At 46.6% G+C, this 18,881-nt stretch overlaps 1 protein-coding gene across 1 annotated transcript in view; it reads right to left on the reverse strand.

Moving 5' to 3' along the window:
* The window catches only part of LOC147734708 (solute carrier family 23 member 1-like), a 218,669-nt gene that overhangs the window by 147,622 nt on the left and 52,166 nt on the right, over nt 1–18,881 (reverse strand). Inside the window, exons 2-3 of the mRNA XM_086953612.1 lie at nt 1,891–2,058; nt 461–618 (exon numbers count right to left, since the gene is read on the reverse strand). Coding sequence (XP_086809738.1) covers nt 461–618; nt 1,891–2,058 — 326 coding nt within the window. The remainder of the gene's footprint in view (nt 1–460; nt 619–1,890; nt 2,059–18,881) is intronic.

Raw genomic sequence — 18,881 nt, forward strand, 5'->3', positions numbered from 1 at the left:
TGAAGTGTTTCACAAATATTTTACACATTGCTTCTAAGTTAAGCCTGATGGTTCTGTGCCAAGTTACCATAGGCAGTGGAGTAATGAAATTTGGAGTCCCCTCAGCAAAGTACATAGATGGACCCCTCTCTGAATTCACTCAGGATCTCTCAGCGCAGGGTACTGTGCAGAGAGGGCCGCCTTGAGCACAGGCCCCCATGCACTGCAGGGGCTGTAGTGGCCTTTGTTACACGAGTGACCGGTCTTTGTGTGACCTGTATTTTAAATGCCAAAGTGTCTGTGGTTCAGAACTAGATCATTAAAAAACATGACTACAAGATTGGGATCTATCCAGAAGAAGGTCCAATTTTAAAGAATGGGTATAGGTGAGAGGATTAAGACTGTCAAGTAAATGGTCTATATGTTGGCAGTCTAGATTAAAACAAGCATCTTAATTCCAACAGTTCAAAGCTTCACTAACCTGACTCCGAAAATGACTTGAAGCAGGGTACAGATTCCGGAGACGAAGAAGATGGTGCTGATGAGGTGGCTTTGAGTCAGTGGGTCATGTGTCAGGCACAGCCCTTTGGACAGGATCAATGGGATGGCCACAATACCACCCAAGGCAGTCAGGTAATGCTGGTGATCAGAGATAAAACACACAGTATGAGACGGGACAATCCCCACTTTTAAAAGATCATTAAAACAGTTTACAATTCAGTTCTCTGGTGACCCAAGTACACCCTCCTACAAACCCTCAATGCTTGCAGTGAAAAAGCTTGATGGTGGGCAGGCATGGTTGCCTATCTCCCAATTTGCTGAAGACAAGGCCAGAGGAAGAACTGGTGTCTCAGAGTGTATGCTAGCCAGGTGAATGAGTGTCTGAAGGCTATGGGAAGGCTCTTAGAAGCACTGAAGGCTGGCTGAGATTTCAACAAGGGTCTTTTGAGTGGGTACCAGAGGTGATTGAGTGCAGGTCGAGGGTCTGCAAGGATGGCTGTTGGGGGGCGAGTACTGCTAGGACATGACTGAAGACAGGCTAAGGATATCTTGAGGCCATGCTGGCTGTATCCGAGAGCATACCATGGGTCTCTGTGGACCGCCTGTGAGTGTTTTAAGTACCATTTGAGATGAGGCCAGCCTGGGGTTCTTTGACAGCACATTGCAGAATTCTCAAACAATGATAGAAAGGTCTGAGGGCACACCCAGGTTACTATAAAGCAGCTTGAGGTTATACACAACCTTGCTGTACAGTCTGAAGGTAAAGGGAGAGGCAGGTGGATGTGCCAAACAAGGGTCAAGTGGAAATGTCAAAGGAGTAAGCCGAGATACTGATGAAGGTCCTTGTGGGTCAGTCTTGGGTGACTAAGAATGGGCGGGGGTCTCTGGAAGTAGAGGGAGGGTTCTGGAATCAGGTTAAGGGACACTAGGGGTCTGCATGGGATGTCTCGAGGCAGGCTAAGTACCCCCAATGGCTCTTTCTAATACACCATTACCATGGAGACAATCCATGCTTGTGTTGGCCAGACTTTGCATGCCCCATTTTCTGCCTCATGTCCGTCACAAAGAGAGGGAAAGGAGAGAGAATTATAACCCAGGATGCACATTTTTCAGGGCCCCTTCTCTTCTACAGCAAAATTAATGTATGAATTTTAATTCAAAGTAAGTATGCCATTGTTCATAAGAATAGGGTAGTTTTCTTTGCCATACTACTAAATGGTGCCAGATGCTATAACCTTCAGTGTTCTCTTTCCCTGGAGGAATAGTTTCTATACCCATAGTAAAATGGAAAAGAGAACCCACATCACGTTTTGACCCATGCCTCCGACAAATAATCCAGATAATAATACGTCTGTCCCGTTGATTGTCTATTTACACCGACCCTCACCTCCTGCCTCATACCCTTCTTACCTGGATACCAAGAAGAAGGCACAAGTACCACGGTGGTACGTCAGTGACACAGTAGGCAAGTTTGTTTGAATAATTGCTTTTGGGAGAGGGTATGTTGCCATTTTTGATTGTCTTATCATTTTTTGTCTTGCTGTCTGTGACTACAGCGAAAAGGCTTCCATTATCAATCTGTTAGGAAAAAAGGAAAAGTCCTGTCAGGTATTGGAGAATTGAATAGTAAAATACTTTATTTAGAAAACCAAGTCTATAAAAGTGCCAAGTACAAGAAACAAGGAGTTGTACAAACATAAATAGGTTGAAATGACAATTGTGCAAATAAGCAGCTTCTTATGGTGTACTATGTTTAAAATTCAACTTCTGGGATAAAAGATAATGGCATTTCATTACAATTAATGCACCTACATGAAAAACAGATAAGTCAAGACCCTAGGGCTGTAGCTAAAAGGCAACATTGTAAAGTGCTAGTATCTAAAGATATAAAAGTACTGAGTGTCCTTTAGAGATGTAGTGTAGACTATGTCACAAGTTGTCTCTGAGACATATGTTTCAGATTTGACAGGAGGAGTACTGGTTTGAGCTAGAGTCGACTTATACAATAGTGTGCCTATATAATTAGAAGCCTGCCGTTTCATTCTGATTATTTCTAGGGATTTACAGTGGCAGCCCCCGGTATTGGTCTGACCTCGCGTAGGAGCCGGACGGCTTCCGAAAAGAACTTGCCAAACTGAGCTAATTCCTTGGCTATCACTGGTGTGCAGATTAGCTTTAGTGTCTCTGTGCATGCACTTGTCCTGTTCTACAAGAGGATTGGCCTTACATACGTTCACCTCAGTTGTAACAGGCCTGCACAGCAACATGCAATGTGAGCAGCTGATTCAGGGGGGATTGACACAGCCTACATTGCCTCAAGTTCTTCCAGTGCACCCAGTATTCCCATATGGGCATTGTTGAGAGCTTAAATGCTAGTATGTTCTTGAAGGCTTGTTTTCCAATGGCTGATCTCAAGTGTGATTGAAACTGTATGGCGTTGTGTGATGCTGAGAACCCCTCTGCTCCTCTAATGTTTCTGACCAGTTTTAAGGAATCGATTGTTACTGTATGGCAACAGATGAAAGCGATGCATTCATTGTACACCTCAATTCCAGCAACTGGCTGCTTAGACTTGGAACATTCTTTTTAACATCCTGAAGAAACCATGTGGACAGCCAAATAAGGCAATATTACACTAGTATAACACTTCAAAAATATTATTTCTAAAATAAGTACTTTGAAAAAGAAACACTGCCCTCGGTGCTTGCTTCCAAGATATATTGAAGTAAGGCTGTGTCAAACGGTGGAAGGGACTACAAGTTAGAGGTGAATGGTATAAGGTTTAAGATATAGGGATTTAGGGCCAAAAGTATAAGCTAAGATCTGCATTTATAGGAATAAAAGTTTGGGTTAGGGTAAAGGCTTTAGTATGTGGGGTGAGGTGCGTAGGGTAAGATTGGGGTTAAGGGTTTGGGTTATAACGCTTGTGGTATCGGTTTGAGGGGTAAAACATTAGGGCTATGGAGCTCAGGGGTTAAGTGTTAGAGGTAATGGGTTTAGGGTTAAGGGTATGTGTAGGAAAGTCAGTTATTAGTAGGTTCAGGTATGTCTACCTGCAGCTAGTAATAATACTGCAATCACTAATAAGGTCCAGTCAAGTCTAAAAAAATGAAACCTTGTTCAACCCTTAGTAGCTTGGCAGATGAGCAGTCAGGTTTATCTTATGAGACAGGTGTATAAAGCATTTATTTTCAACAAAACAGTAATTAAGTAAAAGACACCACACAACTACAATCCAACACCAATTTATACACATATAATTGTACATGTAAAATGACACCAAGACAACAAAATTCCATGTAGAGAACCGAAGATATGAATTTTTAAACTTTCAATTAAAAAATGTACTTTATAACTCCAAAAAGTGTAACACAACAACCGTGGCTATCTGGTCACACTGGCCCGTGACAAATTCAATGTTTTAGGCTGACCCCAATGGAGCACGCGTCAGATATGATGAACGGTTGGACCTGTCAAGTTTTTAACTTGTGAATTATTCACTTTTTTGTAGCTTTCGTCTCAACGTCAAGGAATCAGGTCTTTGGGACTGGAGTTTGGGTCCACTGTGACGGCCTACTGCAGCACAATGCCTTGGTGAGCCCTGGTGGTCTTTGTCTTCGTTGTTGACGTCAAGGAGCTCAGTAGCTTTCAGCAGGGCAAACCAGCTTGGTCAGACCCATTCATGGTCGACCGACGTCACAGGCTTGACTCTTGTCACTGATGTAGGTCTTTCTCTGGAGCTTTTTCACAAAACTTGGCAAAAAAGATCCCAAAGTTTAAAATCTTCTTCTGAAATGTTCCTTGAGGATCAGGAATGGTTCAACAGCACCAGCCAATGGCTCAGAAGCTCCAGTTTGCCTTTTGGGGTCTGGGACTCCAACTCCCACAGTGCACTTGGTCAGTCCAGGGAAATCCAGGTGAAGCTGGACAGCCGGAGTTGTCCTTTCAATGGATGCTGCAGGTGACTTCTTCCAGCACTTCTCTACTTGTTGCTGCTCAGAGAGTCTACTCCATATCCTTTAAGACTGTCACAGTTCTTCTTATGTGGAGCCTTTAGAGTGCAGCAGGTGTAGTCCTTTTAATTGCATCCCTCTGTGGCACAGTCCAAGTATCCAGCAAGGCAGTCCTTCTTCTTCAGATTTTTCAGGCAGGGCTTTGAGGGGCTCCTGCAAAATAACGATGGATTAAATCCAGATCTGTGACTGGGGGTGAATGTTTTGCCCTTGTGCAACATTCCGTCCATCATCTTGTGTGTTTTGCTGTTCGCCCTATGTAGGAAGGGTATGCCCAGACGTGGCTCCTGTGCTCACTATGCCACTGGAGTCAAGCTATCCTGGCTGAAGGCGGCTGATAGCCAGAAACCGGGCCTAGGATGGTTGGTTTTGGTCCAGGGAAGAAATGGCTTAGCAGTTCGGTCTGGACTGTTCCCTTGAGGCACTGGGGCAAGACTGATTTGCATATGGCCATGTCTGAACTGGGCTGGCTTGGTGAGCAAAATAACAACGGATTAAACCCAGATCTGTGACTGGGGTGAATGTTTTGCCACTGTGCAACATTCCGTCCATCATCTTGTGTGTTTTGCTGTTCACCCTATGTGGGAAGGGAATGCTCAGACGTGGGTCCCATGCTCACTACGCCACTGGAGTCAAGCTATCCTGGCTGAAGACGGCTGATAGCCAGAAACCGGGCCTAGGATGCTTGATTTCGGTCCAGGGAAGACGTGGCTTGGCAGTTTGGTCTGGACTGTTTCCTTGAGGCACAGGGTCAAGACTGATTTGCATATGGCCATGTCTGAACTGAGGTGGCTTGGTGAGCAAAATAACGATGGATTAAACCCAGATCTGTGACTGGGGGTGAATGTTTTGCCATTGTGCAACATTCCGTCCATCATCTTGTGTGTTTTGCTCCTGCAGATCTCCCATATTTATTCCCCATTCTGGGCTGGTAAGAGGCGGGGAGGGGGCACCTCAATGAATGGGCTAAAGGTTGCCACCCGCTGCTATGATTACTTCCTGGGAAGTGTGGCATATGTTTGCCCCAGAATGCACATTTCACCAAAAATCAAAATGGAAAAATTATCTTCTTGGAATGTAGGTCTGGCTAACCCAACTCACAGGTGAGAATAACCTTTCCCTACACCCCTATTCCAGCACTTTCCTATCTAATTAATGGGGGGTGGGTGTGGGTCCCATCTGGATGGTATCAAGGAAATGGGTGCCGGCCTGGGTCCTGTCACTACTGTGTTTCCACCTTTGATGTTCACTTTATCTCCCCAACCCCCTTCCTGCCCCTGGCTTCTCCAGAAAGAAAATCTCCTCCCACCCAGTGGCTGTATTGTTTCAACCCCAGGCCTCTTCACTCCTACTCAGGGAGCAGCATGGCTCAGGCTGCCAGAGGTTGGCCAATCTGAAGAGGCTGCTATAGGGCTGTATTGGTAACTTCAAGAGACTAAGTTCTAAAAGAACTTTCCTGCAATAGTTATAACACTTTTGACCATGGCAAGTTGTTGGATTTAATGGAACTATTATTTTGATACTTTGAATCATGTTGCTGGCTTACTCCAATCAAAGGTTAGATTTTATTAAAGTTTAATATTACCTTCCCATGTTAGCCTATGGAGCTAGCAACACTGCAATGGGGGAAAACGACTTTGTCCATTTTTTCCTCACCAGGCCGTATAAAACATATTTTATAATGTCCCTGCTATTCATAACAAGGCACCCTACTCTTTGTACACCTAGGACAGTCCTTAGTGGTGAGTTATATGTAGTAAAAAAGTCGTTTGGGGCTTTGGAGGTACTTTTAGTTCCAAAATCGAATTTGTACACAGTTTTATTTTACAACCACCAAGCAAGGCAGAGCTGGCTTTAAAATGAGACCATACACCACAGCAATGCGTACTTAAGTGCATCAATTCCACTACGGTCTCTAAGCCTACATGCCCTACCATGTACCAGGAACCTACAGGTAGGCTGTGTTAGCCGATTGTAACTACACCAATCACCTTATACCTTTTAAGGACAGAGAACGGGCCATGGTCTAGTTAGCAGAGCCCATGGCACTTTCAGCAAAGTCAGTAACCACCAGCATCAGTCAAAATAATCAGGGAAATCAGGCCATAATGGTTTTAGGGGTATAGAGAGGAGTTAGGGCATAGTGTTAAAGGTATTGCTTTAAGTGTGTAGGACATAGGGTATATAGGCTTAGGATATGGGGGAATGGGTTTGGTTGGGATTGGGTATATGGGTAAGGCGATAGCGTTAAAGTTTAATGTACAGGGTTAAGGGTTTGGAACACAGGAGTTAAGGGTATATGGTTAAGGGTGTACTGATAAGTTGTAAGGTTATGGTTAAGGTTAAGGAATGTTGCATACATCCAGTTAAGGGACTGGGGGAATATGGTAAAGGGGTTGGAGTTATTGGTACTGGATTCACTTCTTTAATTGCATTTGTGTACTGTTACCCTTGGAAATGTGTTTAATTCATGTTGATTAATGTTATTCTTATGTGTTAGTTAAGCTGTTAGAAATTAACAAACAAAAATCATTGTTGTGTTGCTTTTCAGTAACATTTCACATATTTCTTTTTGGGGAGGGATGGAACACAGTGCAATTTCTATGTGATGCAATGATGGTGGTAAAAACGAGCTTATGCTAGTTCTCAACACCAAAATCAAATAAATAAGACACAACACAGGCGCACATTACCAGGTTACATTGATAAACACCTATGTGCAGCATGATTTATGGCAGAATTCAATGTAAGTGACTAAGAATGTATTTGTTTTGTGGAATTTTAATTGTTCTGGTCACATCTACTTAACCCCTTCGAATCTCATGACGAGCTCAGCTCGTCATGAGCCACGGTGCTCGTGTGCTCATGAAGAGCTGAGCTCGTCATGACCTTTAGAACGCTCGCATGCTGGGCTAATTCCCCTGCTGTGCGAACGTTCTAAAGAAACAGGTGTGGTCATGACGAGCTCAGCTCGTCATGAGCACACGACCAGCCTGGCTCATGACGAGCTGACCTCGTCATGAGCACTGGGCGCTGTGCGCGCCCCCCTCCCGCCCCCCAGCACAGCATGGGAATTTGCCCAGCTGCGAAGGTTAAAAACCTTGAGTTGTTAGGAAATGTATGTTGCACTCATCCCTAGTGAAACTGTAAAAATGGTTCAGCATAAAGTATTCCTCAGAGATAGGTTTTGGCTCCAGTTTCACAAGGGGTGCAAATTGTGCACCTGGTAAATTCGTACTGAAAATACTTTGGTACTAATCACTGTGCAATATACGATCCATTCGGCTTTACTTGCTAGGGGATGGGGTGTAACATGCTAGTAGCATATGTTGTTTCCCATTCAGATGCTTGCAAACAGCACACCTGTTGCATTTGCCAGCCTGATTAGCGTCCCTGTTAGACCCTAGCAAAAAGCAGTGGGTACAAAAATGTATCAAACACAAATAGCACCTGGATTTAATACAAATTTCAAGTGCAAACAGAAGTGTGTCCCAGAACCTGAATTTGCACCCTGCTTGAAATAGGGGCATGATTTTTTGATTCCACAATTATTTAATGTATAGAAATGATCAGCGATAGGTAAACTTGCAAAGAAAAAAATCTGCACATGGGCAGATATAAACGACTTTAAAGGGATTCGAGATTTTACATCTAAGGCAGTGAGAGTTAATGAGTTGCATCGGGTAGCCAAAGTGACATCACCAGCCCTATGACCTCCTTTTTCACACCCATATTTACACATACACACAAATTCACACATACACACTCTTTCACACATAAACACACTCTCACCCGCAAGCATGCACACAACATACATTTAAAAGCATTTTGTACTTACCTCAGCTGCCATGGAAGGGCATATTCCAGTTTATTGTTCTCCATTTTTATTACACTGTTAGTGAATAATATATTGTATTTATTCACTATTCGTGTAATAAAAAAATGACAGAAAATAAAGAGAGTGGAGCCCCAGCTGTCCCTGTGTTCCTAGCACTGAATTTACCACATCTGAGCCCAGGCGTCACAAAGGCAGTGCTAGGGGTAGCAAAGGGCAAGCGAGGGGGTCACAGCAAAGAACCCTAAATGACGTCCATGGCTAATTACTCCCTCACATGCCTATAACTAGAACAGGGTGAAATAGTGTCATGTTATGCCCTTCCCTCACTGTAGCTTCACCTGTACTTCTCTACTCGAAAGATCACAGTGGTCTAACACAGGCACTATGATCAGCTCCACACAACAACCGCTGGCGAGAGAAAAGGATATGGAGGCTTACACCAAAGAGTTCACATTTTTTCATCTTAACTGTAGATCCCTCACTATGCATAAGAAAGATATCTCGGACCTTTTACAAAACTCATATGGCCGAGATACCCGCCACCCCCTCTCAACACAATCCCCAAAGGAGGAAAACCGGAAACAGTTCTTGAAGTTTTTGGAAGTGGGATGGAGTGACCATCCCGGCCGTATTTATTAAAACAAAATTAAAACATTAAACGTTTCATGTTATGTACAATTTCATTACCATATTGCGATGTTTGGCTAACTTTAACAGATTCTCTAATACAGAGGTTCTCCTAGCCGAACTAGCATCCTACAAAACATTTCTTGACATATTGAAATTGTACAACCTAACGTTTAAGGGCCAACGGCAAGGTCATAACCGGTGTCAAGATCCCTAACCAGACTTACCCCTCCCACTTGGGCTGGGCGACAGCACGGAGGCGTACCTCAAGTGCAACTATTACCAATTTCCCTTGACTTGACGGGGGCACCTAAAGACTCGACGCCAGTTAAAGGTCGTTCGAATACTCGTGTGAGGTATCTAGAAGGTACCGTAGACCTTATCCCAACCCCACACAACTTACCGCATCTGCCGTCGCAGATGTCACTGGCCCCGGGAAATTCCCCAGGAGGGGGCTGTAACCCCTCCTACAAAGGAAGGGGCCTTGACCGCCTTTCCTTTACTTCCGGCGACCCATCCTTAGAAGGGACCGCCTCCCCATTGAGGGGCCAATGGCCACCTCTCCCGAGCGCTCCCATCCGTGTTGGGTGACGCCCACTCATAGGGATCTACTAATTAGTGCTCACCGATCATGACCTTACCGCCTACCAAAATAAATACGACAGTGCAAATTAACGAATACATTGGCCACTATGACCGGAAGAGCATGCATAAAAATTCAACACTAAACTGAATATCTTTAATGGCAAACATACTCAAAACGACCATTCTTTATTAACTCATCAACATGGCACTACGACCTGTATACGAAAACCGAAGCAAAATTAATCAACTTTATTATACACAACTGGCTGTCTTCAGGGGCTGGTGGGTGGGTCAAAATTGGCTCTTCGTTCTGTCCCGAGCTCACGTGCAGCGAGGAGGTGCAGCTTCAGAGCACAAGAACAAGAGGATGTCTTCTGGTCTTGCGTCCCTTTTTATCCGTCTTCAGGGCGGGCGTATACCCGCCCCTGCCTGCCCCGAGGGCGTGGCTGGCTGCGTCGGTGTCTAGGCCAGCCCACTCTAGGGCGGGAACGAGCGCGCCCCAGCTACGCCGCTTCGGGCATACCAGCTGAGACGCGCCTCCCGCCCAAAAAATGGCTTCCCGGGGGGATCGAGGCACTCGGCCATACGTTCGGGGGGACCGAGTTGGTCGCCCCTTTCCATATGGCCGAGATACCCGCCACCCCCTCTCAACACAATCCCCAAAGGAGGAAAACCGGAAACAGTTCTTGAAGTTTTTGGAAGTGGGATGGAGTGACCATCCCGGCCGTATTTATTAAAACAAAATTAAAACATTAAACGTTTCATGTTATGTACAATTTCATTACCATATTGCGATGTTTGGCTAACTTTAACAGATTCTCTAATACAGAGGTTCTCCTAGCCGAACTAGCATCCTACAAAACATTTCTTGACATATTGAAATTGTACAACCTAACGTTTAAGGGCCAACGGCAAGGTCATAACCGGTGTCAAGATCCCTAACCAGACTTACCCCTCCCACTTGGGCTGGGCGACAGCACGGAGGCGTACCTCAAGTGCAACTATTACCAATTTCCCTTGACTTGACGGGGGCACCTAAAGACTCGACGCCAGTTAAAGGTCGTTCGAATACTCGTGTGAGGTATCTAGAAGGTACCGTAGACCTTATCCCAACCCCACACAACTTACCGCATCTGCCGTCGCAGATGTCACTGGCCCCGGGAAATTCCCCAGGAGGGGGCTGTAACCCCTCCTACAAAGGAAGGGGCCTTGACCGCCTTTCCTTTACTTCCGGCGACCCATCCTTAGAAGGGACCGCCTCCCCATTGAGGGGCCAATGGCCACCTCTCCCGAGCGCTCCCATCCGTGTTGGGTGACGCCCACTCATAGGGATCTACTAATTAGTGCTCACCGATCATGACCTTACCGCCACAGGCCCGGATAGTTGACCGGCTATCCGGGCCCCCCACAAAACTCCTAGCTAAAGGTCATGTTTCAACGTCTTTAACCATGCTAAGAAGTCTCCTATGAGTAACTCATTTCCCACCCGAGACAAATGCACACCATCCCCTAGATACATACTGTCATCATTAATACAACCGTGCGAGATAGAATGCAATGTCCTGGAACGAAACAACCTACTCACTTTGTTATTAAGTTTTCTAACAGAATGGTTCAAAGCAGGGATCGAAACAGCGCCCCGCCACACTTTTCGTGGGATCATATGAGACCACGCAATTATGCACCCCGGAACTTTCCTCGCCAACCAACTTACAGTGGAAAGCATTGCCTCCAGGAGAAGTCGTCTACCGGTGGTGACCAAATCATTGCCCCCTAAATGTACTATGACTATAGACGGCGGTGACCTCGTCCGCCCTAACAAACCCTCAAAGAATGCCTGAAACTGGTCAATACAGAGACCGCCCCTTCCGTAGAAGGACATTCTGTACCCGTATTCCCCAGCTACGTGAATCATGTCACCTGCTTCGAATACGTCCGCGGCACGCCTCACGTATGAGTGGCCCACGACCCACACCTCCTTTCTCACAGCCGGTGATGTCTGACCGCTGGCCTGGTGTTGGGTCGACTGCATAGTCCGCCCCGCCTCGAAGGCTTGCGTAACTGAAAACCAAACAAAAGACAAGAAGCGTGAGTACATTATGACAGCTTCACAACTTGTGCAACCGCACATACCTCTTATAACAATTGGAGGACCAACGCCCCACTCGTTTTACTTGTTCCACATTAAGACCCCTGGCTGTAGCTTCAGTGGCAGCCCCTATCCGAAAGGAATGGGTCCCAAACTCACCCGGGTCCAAGCCCGCTGCGGTAATTGACATCGCGAGCACCCGCTGAAACTGAAACTTCGTCAGTGGGGTGGCGTCCGCGTGTCTCAACAATGTCCCCCCCCATGATGCCACCCTTCGTGCTAGGTAATCTTCTAAACACTTCACCGGACACATGGAAGACCCTGAAATCCTGCGAATGACTATGCAGTCTCCCACCCCGCCTTGATCGGTTTTTGACTTGACAAAGGATACAGTCATCGTCTCACCCCTGATCTGCACGTGTTCCCGGCACAAACCCCCCACCACATCCCGCTTGTTCCTTGCTACCAGCTCACTTATCCTCATTGCCCCGTGAAATGCAAGCGTAAAAGCAGCTCGGAACAAACAGGCCTCGAACTGAGACGAGCATGTGGCGGGGAGTGTGGCCAGCAACTGGGACAACCTATCCAGCCCAATCGGGCGCCTCTCATCTACTTTGCGACCCTCAAGCCGTTGCCACCCACGCAGCGCTTTCTGTACCACAAAAGACGCTGTCGGGTCCTGGATATTATGTGCCCTGGCAACAAAGGAAATGGCAGCACGATGCCTCTGGGCTGTAGCCACCGACTTCCCAGCCTTACGCAAGGACATCAGAAAATGTACTACCCAATCCTCCTGCCCCCAAAGCCCCTCTCCCTCAGTCCCCAAAAAGGCTAAATAAGCCCGAAACGCCCCTTCGTATGCCTTCCTCGTCCTTGGTGCTAGACTCTCTCCCACGAGGTAACGAAGTTCGGGGCACCGAGAGACCAGAGAGCTTCGGGAAAGGGTGCTGGCTCTGGGTCCGCTGAGGGAAGGAAACCCAAGAAAGCCTGCATTTGAAAACGAGACAGTGCATCAGCAGCTTGATTCATCACCCCTGGGACATGTTTTGCTCTGAATACCACATTCAGTTGCATACACAGTAAGACAATTTCCTTAAGCAGCCTTAAAATCATTTTACAACGTGCTGCCTGATTATTGATGCATTCTACAACGGTCATATTGTCAGACCAAAATATGACAGAGTGATTTTTGAATCCGTCGGGCCATGTTCTGAGGGCCACCAAAATGGGAAAGAGTTCAAGGAAAGCAATATTACTCGTCAGCCCCCCTTCATGCCACCATGTTGGCCACCTTTGTGCCGACCATTTTGTGCCGAAGATGGCGCCGAAACCCATGCTTCCCGCTGAATCCGTCCATAGACCCAGCTCTTCCGAGGACAAGGCCGGTTTGTTCCAGACGACTCGACCATTGAAATCCGCCAAAAATGCTAACCAAATGCGCATGTCTTGGCGGACCTCGGCCGATAATCTCGTGCGATGATGACCCTCTTTTAGGCCGACCATCGCCTGGGCAATTGAACGTGAGAAGGGGCGGGCCATCGGGATCACCCTTAGTGCAAAATTCAACTTCCCAACCAATTGCTGCAATTGATGCAGCGTAACTTTAGATGCAATAATACACATTTGCAGGGCTGCCCTGAATTTCAACACTTTGGCAGCTGGTAAACGAAAACAACCCTCACTAGAGTCCAACTCGATCCCGAGAAACTCGAGGCAAGTCGTGGGACCCACAGTTTTACCTGGTGCCAATGGCACGCCAAATTGATTCATTAAAACACAAAATTCAGTCAAGGCCCGAGCACATTCATCATCCCCCGCGGCCCCAAGGAACAGAAAGTCATCGAGGTAATGCATCACATTTCGAAAACCCGTTTTCTTCGTGTAAACCCATTGTAGAAAACTACTGAATTTCTCGAAATATGCACAAGATATAGAGCACCCCATCGGCATACACCTATCCATGTAATACGAACCTTGGAACATGAATCCCAAAAGACGTTGGTCTTCCGGGTATACCGGGAGCAAACGGAACGCTGACTCAATATCTGATTTCGCCATCAGCGTCCCGGGCCCCAGGCGATTCAAAATGGCTACGGCCTCATCGAATGATGCGTACCGCACCGAACATATCTCTGGATCAATTGCGTCGTTTACGGAAAGGCCATGAGGCGCTGATAAATTGTGAATCAATCGAAACTCACCTGGGTCCTTCTTGGGGACCACCCCTAAAGGTGAACAAACAAAATTCTTTACCGGGGGAACACTAAACGGGCCGGCAACCCGACCTCGGGTAATCTCTTTCTGGATCTTATCCTGCACTACAGTGGTATGCTGCAAGACGGAAAGTTGGTTTTTGCACGTCCCGACACCCTGAAAGTTCCCCACCGGGATGCGGAAACCATATGAAAAACCGTTTCGTAGCACCCCAGCAGAAGTACGATCCGGGTATTCGCTGAGCCAAGGAATCATTGCCAGGGTATCAATCGGGGTTGGTAAAGGCGCCCCTCGGACTATATTAGACCTGTTTGGCGCCCCCTCTACCCCCATTTTCACCCGATTTGGCTCTGCACGAGGACTCAGGATGGGATGCTCCACAACCACTACATTCGTGTTTGAATTTACAAGATCCCGGGGGCCTAGTACATTTACTTTTGTTGAAATTGAAACAGAAACCCCTCTTCCCTGTATTGCCGGCGGGTCTCGGGTAATCGTCTGTACCCGTGCCCGACCGAAAGGGGGTCCCCCCATTTTGGCGGGAGGACTCACCAACAGTACTCCCCACCAACGGCACTTTCAACATCCCCGACTCTTTCATTTTATTCCATGTCAAAGAATCGTAACAGTCCCAGGTTAAACTTTTGTTATGCTCCATCGCTTTCCTGAAAAGGTTGTCATAACAGAACCATTGGTTACCTTGGTGCGATGTCGAGTACCCCATAATTCGTGACTGATATACTGGAAATTCAGGGAGCAATTCAGGCCTACGTTCCCCCAAAATTGACGTAAAAATTCCCCAAGCATTACCCCAGTTGCCAATATTCTCATTCACTTTAAAGGCGGCCATTTTTGCGCGCCAAACACTTGGATGCATCAGATCCTTTTGGCCTTTAACAGTTTCAACCTCATAATGATCAACGAGCAAGGAGAAAATGTTTACGTATTCCCCCGCCCAAATCTTTTCCTTTATTGCCAAAGGAACATGTTGCCCCAACCTTTCTCTACGAGAGGGTGTTGACTCATCCCTTGCAATCGGCAATGGCCGCTTACCTGCACCGGACGCTGCCTCCGCCACTCGTGGCTTGTCTATCACCGCATCCGACGCGGGCACCTTGGCTGCATCACGTTTCTCGCGCAACTGTTTAATGAGTGCTTGCGCCTCGGCAGCCGTGGCGCCCTCGCTACTGTCCCCCAACCACGCCGCTAACTGTGCCGCCAACTCGGGAGGCATATCTTCAGCGGATGTCGGGGTGACTACTACGGGGATCGGATTCCCCTCCTTTGGTACCGGGGCCGGTACCGGGGCTGGCGCCTCGAGCGGGGAACAGGGAACCGGGACGTCTCCCCCGACCGGCCCCCTTCTCGGCCTCTTTGGCTTCCCTCCGGCCGGTGGACGCCCCGATCCCTCCTCGCCATCTCGCTCCGCCAACCGTTTCTTAATTTCGGACATGTCCTTCATGAGGGCCCGAACCAACTGCTCAGTCGACATTCTCTTCGCGCCTTTCTTGGGCATCTTTTCAGACGAAGTATCTAGAAGACAAAAAGAGAGATTAAAACGCTCAAAATTGGCTCTTCGTTCTGTCCCGAGCTCACGTGCAGCGAGGAGGTGCAGCTTCAGAGCACAAGAACAAGAGGATGTCTTCTGGTCTTGCGTCCCTTTTTATCCGTCTTCAGGGCGGGCGTATACCCGCCCCTGCCTGCCCCGAGGGCGTGGCTGGCTGCGTCGGTGTCTAGGCCAGCCCACTCTAGGGCGGGAACGAGCGCGCCCCAGCTACGCCGCTTCAGGCATACCAGCTGAGACGCGCCTCCCGCCCAAAAAATGGCTTCCCGGGGGGATCGAGGCACTCGGCCATACGTTCGGGGGGACCGAGTTGGTCGCCCCTTTCCACAAACCGACGCGATTTTCCTTATGGAAACTTGGCTACATGAGGGTTCGGGCCCGATATTGCAGTGGCCCTACTTCCTAATTATACAATTGTTAAAAGGGACAGTGAAGGAAAAATTGGGGGTGGCATCGCAATCATTTTTTTAAAAGACTTCTTGCGCAATTGGGTAAATCTACCCTGTGAAGGTTGTGAAGTCGGCTTTTTAGGCTCCTCTTAGCTCTCCAAATCAGGTTTTCAGGTTTATTGGTGTACCGTCCACCTGGCCCTGCGGGACCATGGGCAGTTAGATTTCCTACAATTATTGCTCCGTTTGCACTGGATACTGCAAATTGTTCTATTATGGGGGACCTTAACATTCATCTCAATGATCCTGTATGTAAGGTTGGCGCCACTTTGGTCACTGATCTAGAAGCCTTGAATATGTCACTCTGTAATTCTGGTCCCACTCATAGGGCCGGCCATCTGTTGGATCCTATCTTCTCCAACCTGCCTAACATTTCTTGTCAAATGGCCCTCCCCTTACTCTGGTCTGCCCATTTCCTGGTCAGCTTTAAAGTGGTAATTGATTTGCGGCTGAACAGTCCTCTTTCCTCCATATCCGATCTTAAGCACAGAGACTGGAAGAAGTTAGATGTTGATTTTCTCAACTTCCATCTTGCTAGAAATATTCCGGAGATTTCTTCCATAAGAATCTCAGATGTATATACTATCATCACTTGGATCACGATATCAGTGGATGCCTGTCTCCCAATATCTTGAAAGAAATTAAATAATCATCATCCTCCTGCTCCTTGGTTTACAGAAAAGCTGAAAGTCGAAAAAACCAAGTGCAAGGCCTTGGAAAGATATTGGCAGAGAGATTACGCTCCTTATTCCAAGCAGAGTTATAAACTTGCGAAGAGAGAATACAGATGCTTGTGCTGAACACGTGAGCAATACTATTGTATTGGCACATAATAAATCTAAAGTATTGTTCAAAATAGTTAAGGAGCTCTCTGGAGCATCCTCTCAAACGACGCCCCCGTTATTAAATGAAACACACTGTGAAAATGTGGCGAAGTTCTTTACTGAGAAAGTTGAGAACTTTTATGCTGACTTAAGTACAACTACAGGTAACATCGAACAGCTATTAACCAACTCCTTGTCCTCGTCTGGCTGTATCACGCCACACAAGTCTCCTGATTCTGCGTATAGTCTCAGTATCACTAATTGGCAGCCATTAGACCCTCTGTCTTTTAATTCCATTCTAAATAATCTTAAATCAGGCTCCCCCCAATGGCCCGCATCCTGTCCATATTTTTAAAAAATTAGAACCCACTTTTTTGGAACTTATTATGGATTTTCTTAATGCATCACTGAGAGAGGCCACCTACCACCTGAATGGAAACACGCAATGGTTCTTCCACTACTGAAAAAACCGAATGCCAACTCGGCTGAACTGTATAAATTCTGTCCGATTTTCTTGCTACCCGTTTTTTCTAAAATTGTGGAAAAACATGTGAATCAACAGCTTTCGCAGTATGTGGAAACCCATAACATCTTACATGTGTCACAATCAGGCTTTAGGGCTGAGTATTCCACAGAGTCAACACTCCTAGGAGTTACAGAAAAACTTCGGCAGCATGTGGACAAAAGGGCAACAATGGCACTCATTTTATTGGATTTGAGTGGCGCTTTTTATACGGTGTCCCACCTAGTTCATTTAAAGTCACTCCAGTCCATTGGGATAAGTGGCCCAGCTTTATAATGGATTAAAAATGTTCTAATTGGAAGAACATTTCAGTTTTTTTTGCTGATGGCCAGATCCAAGACTTATACGTCTTTGTATGGAGTACCACAGGGCTAAATCCTTAGCCGTTATTCAATCTTTTTGTCAGTTCTCTAGCTAGTATTGGGGAAGAAGCTGGACTGTCTATCTTCTCTAATGCAGATGATACCCAGCTTCTCTTTTCGCTTTCTTCCAACAAACCCTCCACTGTGTCATCTTTACAGATAGGGCTGCAAAAAGTAGCTAGTTGGATGCATACAAACTGGCTTAAGTTGAATGCTGAAAAGACTAAGGTTCCGATCCTGGGGAAAAATAAAAAGCTCTGGGGCACAGTTCGTTGGCCGCAAGAAATGGGCAAACTACCCCAACCAAGCAATTTAGGCGTGATGCTCGACGATCAGCTGTCTATGAGACAGCAAGTAATCAAGACGGCATCTACTTGCTTTACCATCTTAAAATAGCTCCGTAAAATACTCTGGATGTTGCCTGGTCCCACCCAAAAAAACATAATTGAAGCCTTGATTATGTCTAGGCTGGACTATGGTAACGTCCTGTAGGAGCCAACAAAGAGACAGCTTTCGGAAGAAGTTAAAAACTGTGCTCTTCCAACAAGCTTGGGTGGGGCTGTAAATTCTCGAATGGCCCTCTGAATGTCTGCTGTGCGTACCTGAAAAAGCGCTTAGAGACCCCTGGGTTATAACTCGCTATACAAATCGAAATAAATAAATAATCTACAAGTGATACAGAACGTGGCGGCTAGAATGCTTTCCCATGTGCCTAAATTATCGCCCACTTCAGGTGCTTTCCGGGATCTTCACTGGTTTAGGATTGAGAACCGGACCAAATTTAAGGCCCTATGCTATATGCATAAAATTAAACAAGGCACAGCACCCCTGTATCTATGCTCCCTAGCCCAGTCTTATCTTCCGACTTGTGCGCTTTGCTCCTCATCACAAGCCACATTTCAAGTCCCAGGGTTCAAACTATCACGCATGGGCGGATGTTCCTTCTCATATTTGGCACCAGTATTGTGGAACTCGCTACCCTCATTTCTTGGGCATGAAACCAGCCACAAAGATCTTTTGTAAAGGCCTAAAAACCTGGCTATTTAATCAGTAGACGTGGCTCCTTCTGTTGCGTGTGGTCCTTTGGCGCCGGGAAACCTCCGGGTGGCTGTGCGCCTTGTACATTTAATATAATAATAATAATAATCTGGTATTTAAACTTGTTAAGTGCACAAATATCTTGAGTTGTCTTGGCGCTGAAAAACACAACTGGATCACGGCCTAATTCTGTTCAAACCAGGTTTTAATACTTGTTTTAAAAGATGATAAAGAATTTGCACATCTGATACGCATCAGGAGAGAATTCCAACGTT

This window comes from Lissotriton vulgaris, chromosome 1_2 (assembly GCF_964263255.1).
Source record: "Lissotriton vulgaris chromosome 1_2, aLisVul1.2, whole genome shotgun sequence".
Lineage (NCBI taxonomy): Eukaryota > Metazoa > Chordata > Amphibia > Caudata > Salamandridae > Lissotriton > Lissotriton vulgaris.